Below are 7,864 nucleotides of genomic sequence, written 5' to 3' on the forward strand. Positions count from 1 at the left end.
ACATCCTGCAGGACTGTAAGAGAGATGTGGCCCAAGGAAACCTGAGCGCTATTACCCTCAATGATAGCACATATCGCAAGATATCAACAGACTCATCATGGCACTGTACTGCACAACCTTTAACTGAGCTGTGTTCAACTCAGTTAAACAACTCAGTAACTCTAAAGTGTGCTTTACTTTTCATCCTCTACTTAATGCTCAACCACACAGAAAAGCATTTTGCCTGTAGTATAACTTTACAGAATATCAGAACTGGAATAGTTCAGTTTACTCTAAAGCAGCACATAACATTATGGATCACTGTTTCGCCTGGCCTTTTGAATCTGTTTTTCATTTGTTTTCAGTCATCATTGGTGTTGACATTTCTACTCACTACTTAATTCCGTCTGCAGAAAGGGAAATAAAACCCTGCAAATTGGATTATGATCCTGAGACGTTCTTGTTGTATAATGACTCAGAATGACCGTGTTTGATAAGCAACACTGATTAACCTCCACACTGTAAAAAAGAAAGAGTTAGTTCAACTCAAAATTTCAAGGCAACCGACTGCACAGAATTTTTGAGTTGAAGGCATCAACTTAATTTTTTACGTTTTGAAGAACTACAATTATTAAGTTGTGTCAGCTAAGTTTTTCAAGTTCTGCCAACTAAGTTTTTTTAATTCAAGTTACTGGAACTTTCAAGTCTGTAAAAACTTACTATTTTAAGTTCAGATTACCATCCCCTGTAATAACTTACTATTTTGAGTTTAAATTACCCCCCACATTAAATCATCCACTGACAGTAAACCAGTTAATTTATGCATGTTTATTTGAACCACTTTGGCAGAAACAGCTTTACAATTCCACAATGTAAACAAGTAATCTTATGCCCAAAGCAAATCAGGTTTCAGTATATGGGCAGTTTTTGTTTTTTTTACTTTCCGACTCCTGTTGAGACCTTACAAATAATGCAATATTGCCAAAGATGACAGGTAAATGGTTAAGTGCCTAAGTATTCACAAGTGTGTAAATCCACAGCTGAAAATGGCATATTATCTGAACCACACTTTAAACAAAGCCAAACATGCAAACATGCAGGCTTCAACAGTAATGGTGAAACACAACTTCTACTGAACAATCAATATTGAAGTCTGTTGACAGTTATGACAGCTACAAATAAAAGATTTGTTTTTCGTCAAAATAAAGCTCTTGTGTCCAGAGCAAATAAGGCACATGTCAATAAGTTGGGGAAATCAAAAGGAACATAAAAATTATACGGTGGTCTATGTGAAGAATATCCAAACATAATAAATGAACAGACATGATAAAAGAAATCTTCCCCATGGAAAATGAATCACTGGTTTAACAGCTTGGTCTTGAAGCTCCGGACACGCTGTGAGCAATTGGTGGACATTTCCATGAAAATGTGCTGGATAGTTTCAAAGGTATACCTGATGTCTTTTGGGAACTCCATGTTGAGGGCATAAAGCAGGCCAAAAAGATACGCAAGCGCAGTCGGGGTGTCTGGGATATCTTTCAGGACAATGGTTTCCTCCAACACGAGGGCAATATTAATGACTGCGTCATCATCATCAAGCACTGTGAGGACACCCATCTTGATGCCTTTCGTCTGCTCGTCATCTAAATCAGTTGCCTGACAAAACAAAAACACCACTGAAATAATGTCCTGTAGAAAACTAGTCAATAAAGTGTGATGTCTATTTGTGTATGGCCTCTTCTTTGCTATATAACACATTATTAAAAGCTGAAGGTCTTCCAAGCTGCACTCACCAAGCATCTAGAGAAAAGCTTCTCAGTATTCTCCCGCAGAAATATGGGAAGACCTTCCACAGCTGCCTGTCTGCGATGACTTGTGATGTCAGATGTCTGTTTTGGAAGAATATAAAGACAAACAAATACCTTACTGTATTAAATAGTCAATCAAGATGGAACTCACCAATGTAGCTGATGCAAAAAAATAATTCTTCTTGATTAATGGTTTTAAAATATTAGTGGAAAAACTGAACAAAAGGCCTTGTAGTCAATATAATAACCTGTTTGTCAAGCATTTCCAAAAGGGTTTCCATCTCTCAACTAAAGGCGCCCTTCCTGGCACGATATAATTTCAGCAGACGAGGGGTGAACATCTCAAGGGCAGTTTTAAATGTTCCCATCAGGTCCTTGGTGGTCACACGAGTGAACTCTTGACAAATCTGAATGAAACAAATGCATTACAAATACAACAAGCTGATTGTGTGCTTTCATTATTATAATTAAGACTGCAAACTCTCAGCCATGATACAAATTAACCTTCAAACACTATTATGAAAAAGCCATAACACAAATGTAAACAAATGCACCAAATACAAGAAAAAAAAAAAAGATGCCTTACCTGTTCTTCAAGAAATAGACCGGACCACCTCTCCAGAACCTCTGAGACCATGGGTTCCATCTCTACAATCTCCATTCTCCTAAAGGAGAATGTGATGTCCATCTTCTGGCTGATGAACTCCATGTCCTTGTTTTTCTTCTTCATGGCTTCAACCAGGGAAGACCTCAGGTCTTCCAAGTCCTCCTCAGTGTAGCTTTCAGGATGATCTGGTACATGGTTGACCTCACCTCGCTTTGGTTTTTTCAAAGAAAACCTTCCCTCCGGACCACCATCCCCATCATCATCTCTTCTTCGCCTGTTGACACCATGATCATCCACCACCTCTCTTCTTGTTCTCCTGTTGACACCAACCTCATTACATCCAGCTTGACGTGGTTTTGATCTGTAGTTCCCAATCTTGTACTTTATGCTGGTTGTCCATCCCGCATATCCAGTACCACCACCAGGCTCTTTGAGGCAGGGATGTTTGTTGACAAGTTCAGCAGCAACAGACTCGAACTCATGTTTGTCAGGGTAGGCTTTCACAGTAAATATTTCTTGTGCCAACTTGTCCAGAATCTCCGTTTCACATCTCTGGTTACATGTAAACCCTTCCTAATATTTCAAACGTTTCATTCCCTTTGCGGAGTATCAGTTCAACATCATATGAGAATGATGGTATCGGGAACGGAGGGGCCACTGTGAAACGTTCCTCCTATATGTCCAAGACAACTGAAGATAAGCTGTGGATTGAGTCTGAGATCCAATGCTGGCTGTGTCAAGGGAAGAGATGGAGGATGACCGAGTTGGTGTTGGAGGTGGTGGTGATTGCATGTCCTCACTGCTCCACAGAATATGCAAGACAGCCTTTTCTGAAGGTAACTCTGCTATGTCAATCAGGTTGCAAACTGCCAGGCCAAAGTCTGAGTCTTCATACTGTATACAGAATTCACCCACAAGTTCAAGTTTTTGACGCAGTTCATTGTACAGTTCCTCTAAAGTTTCAGGAGCTTTGGTCAGCCGAATCTTACGGACGAGTTTGGGATTTATGTGGACCAGAAGCAACAAAGCCTGTGAGGACAAAAGAAGAACAGATATTTACACGACACTTTAAACTGAAACCATATACAGTCATGGCCAAAAGTATTGGCGCCTCTCAAGAAGTGTTGGTTTTTAAGCTCAATTCACACACTTTTGAAGGTTTTTTGATAAAATAACAACAGTTCAATACAACTGAAACAATTGGTTTCCCCAAATGTAACAAAATATCACCAAAATACTGTGGGAAGTGAATACGGCACAGTCAAAAGTATTGGCACGTTTCACAACAGGTGTCTTTTGCAGTGATAAAAGCACACTTTGCATTGTTAAAATCAAGTGCTAAGGTTATGGGTAGTCAGACATCAGCTGTGGTAGCACTCCTGAGAAATATAAGCCCATTTCTAATGGACAAAAATCTCCAGTTTACTCACTATACATCTCTGTTGGTTTATATGGACAGTATGAGGTTTTCTTCAAGTAGAATCGAGTTTATTATCCTTTATGGGCTTATACTTCTCAGGAATGCACAGCTGACGTCTGACTACCCATAACCTTAGCTGTAGATTTTAACAATAAAAAGTGTGCTTTTATCACTGCAAAAGACACTGCAAAGACACAATTGAGAGTGCCAATACTTTTGACCGTGCAGTATTCACTTCCCACAGCATTTTGGTGATATTTTGTGTTGAATTTGAGGCAACCAATTGTTGTTTCAGTTCTGTTGAGCTATTGAAAATATCCTGGTTTGGTTATTTTATAAAAACACCTTCAAAAGTTTGTGAGTTTCGCTCGAAAACCAACACATCCGGAGGGGTGCCAATACTTTAGGCCATGACTTGTATCTTGAACACTTAAAAAACAAGTCATTAACACATGATAAAATTATCATACAAAGAAAGAAAACATACAAACAGAAGGGTGCTTACCATTTCAAGTTACTGCAGTAGCCAAGTCCTTGGGGTCACCATCAAAGTTCTAGCAACTTGGTATGCAGCCAATGGGTGGTAATCGTTCAAAGTCTCTGGATCCAGAATCTCTAAATCTGAGTAACAGTTATCAATGAGTTGGTAAGACCGATAAAGTTCCATGTACCAAGATGATAACTTTGTGGTGACAAAATACACTTTCCACCACTTGTCCACCAATATGTGTAGTATTCTAAAGAATTCTGGCAGTCCACTGCATTCACCCGCAGACACTATCATGTCCCTCACATACTGGGTCCCATACAAATGTACTTCTTTGGCAAGAGACATCATCTTCATTTGGGTACTTCTTTTCTATTACTGTCCTGAGCTTTTCATCTAAAGATGATATTTTCACTCTATCTACACTACCAACATGCAATTTTGGCTTGAACAATTGCTGGGTGTCAAGAAGATATGCCATGAGCTGTTGATGCTTAGTGGAAAGGGTGAGTAGTACATTCTTAAAACAGTGAGCATCATTGATTGCCTGTTTGAAAAAACTATGCTTAGACTCAAATCTAAACGTCCACAGATCCACCAATGGCCCAAAGCACCGTGTGAGATGCACATAGTGATCAATGAAGTGATGCTTTGGTTTCAACTTAAATTCAGGAAAGGTGCCAGTGATCAACTGTCGATGGTCAGACAATTTATTCCCTAAGTAACATAATGTTCCCTCTGATAACGTGAGTAGACACGAAATCTCCACAATCTCTTTAAGGTCCATTAAAATTTCCCATGACGCTCTTGTTCAGGTATATAGTTCCCCGATCAAAAGAGGTAGCAAACGTAAAAGTGCCCAGTTTTCATGTCCCGTTACGTTTACCTTTCCAGATGCAAGACTCGTCTTTGTAATTGGCTGTGGCTTGTTGACCAAATCAGAGAATTTATATGGAAACTGTTTTATGCGGTTATTCAGTCCATCGAATGTAATGAAACCTTTTCTAATCAATTCTTTCAAACACAAACATAACTCCACTGCGCGACAACACCTTCAAATAGATCATGCAAAAGATCAGGGAGAAATCCAGTAACTGGGTGGAAGAAAGACAACTTACTTAAAGCACAGGATGATTTAACCCCATTCACACATGGCTTAGGCTTATCACTCAACTTGAGTTGTTCCACAAAAGAATCATGTTGTGTCACAGTTCTTAGTGGAAAGTTCCTTGGCTCACAATTTCCAATTTGGTCTCGACTGATGCAACAAAATCTGCAGAATTTTTCGACATTGAAAGCTTCCTGAAAACCTGCTAAGCTATGTGCACCAAGGTTATCAGCACAGACACAGAACACTGTTCCCTTTACAAACGTATCTAGGGCCTCAATATACACTCCTGACTTTTCAAGAAATCCAAGATCCTTAATCAAAGGATAAAGAAAGGCATCATACCCAAATTGTCTGACATCAACAGTTTTTCCAAGACAAGCCAGTTGAATTAAGGGGAGAGTAGAGCGAAACTTGCTTGGTAAATTCAACAAAATCCAATAAACAGCTGTAATTTTATGGATTTTTCTTGAAGATCCCAAAGGATTACATAGTTCCAGGTCATCTATGTAAAGTCCTATAGAGATACTTGCATCTTGCACACCCAGAAGACCATTGTCTTTGTAGTACTGTCCGTCTCCCGAAAAGAGCAAAATTGACCTGGGTTGTCCCCTGACTAAACACCAACTTCTCCACAAAATCTGGCTGTCTCAACAAAGTTTCAAGAACCTGATGATTGAAACATAAACAAATGTTTGTTTATGGGTTCTTTTATATGTATACTCAGTAGGCTGAATTACAGGGAACTTCTCTTTAAAAAAAAGATTCCTCCTGTGATCAGTGGCCAATGCACCCTTTCCTTCAGTGCTCACAAGTAATGGATTTGTTTCCAAGACAGCATCATTAATCTTATTGAGAACACTATCATATAATTCAATGCAGTGTTCTGCAAGCACTGCTTTGATACCTTGTATCAGTGGGATTTTGAAAGATGTAAAATGTCATTAAACCCCTCAACTATTTTCTGTACAGCGCGTCTACTAACATGTAATTCAGTTTGCATACGTAGAAAAAACCCAGCAGCCCTGTGTTCAAGAGTCTCAGCATCTACTTTCTCCTCCTTTTCTTGGACATCTGAATTTCCAGAACTACTTGGAAATGCATCTTCCTCACTACAGATACCTAATGGTTGGTCAGAGGCATCTGTCTCAATAGGCTCATTTTCTAAGTCTGCTCTTAAACAGGTTCTGATATCACCATGCTTGTGTTTCCTACTTTTGTGTGAACTAAAAGTCTTTAGATTGTTTGTTTTAAAACTACATCTCAAGAAGGGGCAACACACAGTCTCATGTTTTTTTAAATGGCGTCCAAGGTGAGTGAAGAAAGACTGCTGTGTGCAGATTTCCCGGAATTCACATAGATCACAAAAAAAGGTGAATTTCTCTTGTATTTTGGCAGTCCTACAATGTGATCTAGTCAAATGTGACTTTAAGGCGCCAGGTGTTTTAAAAGTACATACACAGTCACTGTAAACACACGGCCAGTAAGCTCCTCTTCCGTGCCTGAGTCGATGGTGCCTGAGCAGACGCTCTTGAGTGGCGCTGGCAAAGCTGCAGAAGCAACACTTCATAGAAAACCTAGGACAAAAATAAGAGGAGAAAATGAACACAGCGACATACTTCGCAACCGTTCACGTTAATGCTGTTGAGCTTCAGAGCTAAACACACAAAAGTCGCATGCTAGAAGCTAGATCTATCTAGTTAATTACCGTATCAAACCCGGTTTTGCATCACAGTTATAGCACGTTAGAGCTAACGTTAACTTAAACTACCCTGGTTGCAGCGCATGGTCACGAGCAGCAATGTAAACTATAACCACCGCCGGTGCTTCGTTTTCATGTCAATGAGCAAAGCAGACGTGCATAAAGCAACGCAATCATTCATCGAGTATAACAAACATAACGGCAACACACATTTTTCAATTAATATGTGGACAATAATTATATTGAGCTTAGCTGTTCAAAATAAGCTAACCGATTAGCTAGTGGGGGCATTTGTATTGTCATAAACGCCTCGCCTGGTTATGATTTATCGATTTTGTTTCCCGCAATGAAATATAATACAAATATAAAATGCATATAGAAATGCATGATTACCTTACCCGTTAGAAGGGACATTTGTCTTCTCTTCGACGAGACGTCAGGGAAAGTTACCGCCAGCAAAGTGACAAGATGGCGGATGCAAACTTTCAAACTTTCGAAGGGAGCTCCTGGGAAAATCCTTGGAAACCCCGTCGCAGCCGGTTGCCATGACAAATTTGAAATGAGCATGCGCAGATAAGTTGACCTCACTCTGACTGGGTGTCAACTACAACTTCAAAGTAAAATCAACTTAATTTATAAAATAAGATGAACTTTTCATCAGAAACTTCTGAAAGTGAGTTCAAGTGGCTCACAACAGACAGTTCAAGTTCCTACTGGCAATTTTATTGTCAGTGAATGCAAAAATCTTAGTAA

General features: G+C 39.5%; 1 protein-coding gene and 1 long non-coding RNA gene across 2 annotated transcripts; both read right to left on the bottom strand.

The window, feature by feature from the left end:
• Positions 1-792: 792 nt before the first annotated feature.
• On the bottom strand, positions 793-3,018 carry LOC125304804. Its single transcript, XM_048259300.1, has 5 exons — positions 3,014-3,018; positions 2,374-2,944; positions 2,036-2,194; positions 1,773-1,868; positions 793-1,635 (listed from the first exon to the last, which is right to left on the bottom strand). Exons 1-3 carry the CDS (start codon positions 3,016-3,018, stop codon positions 2,072-2,074), a joined length of 699 nt encoding a protein of 232 aa, XP_048115257.1. The 3' UTR covers positions 793-1,635; positions 1,773-1,868; positions 2,036-2,071.
• Positions 3,019-3,120: 102 nt separating this feature from the next.
• Positions 3,121-7,595, bottom strand: LOC125304883. The gene is made up of 4 exons (XR_007195287.1): positions 7,510-7,595; positions 6,869-6,986; positions 4,320-4,435; positions 3,121-3,423 (listed from the first exon to the last, which is right to left on the bottom strand). It is a non-coding gene; the product is annotated as an uncharacterized LOC125304883 (long non-coding RNA).
• Between the last annotated feature and the right edge of the window lie 269 nt (positions 7,596-7,864).

Source organism: Alosa alosa, chromosome 12 (assembly GCF_017589495.1).
Source record: "Alosa alosa isolate M-15738 ecotype Scorff River chromosome 12, AALO_Geno_1.1, whole genome shotgun sequence".
Classification (NCBI taxonomy): Eukaryota; Metazoa; Chordata; class Actinopteri; order Clupeiformes; family Clupeidae; genus Alosa; species Alosa alosa.

Bases quoted from the DNA above. Each gene is read 5' to 3' on its own strand.
- LOC125304804 (XM_048259300.1), bottom strand. The intron at 2,195-2,373 runs GTAAGGCATCTT...TGTTTCATTCAG, and splicing joins GTCTATTTCTTGAAGAACAG to ATTTGTCAAGAGTTCACTCG.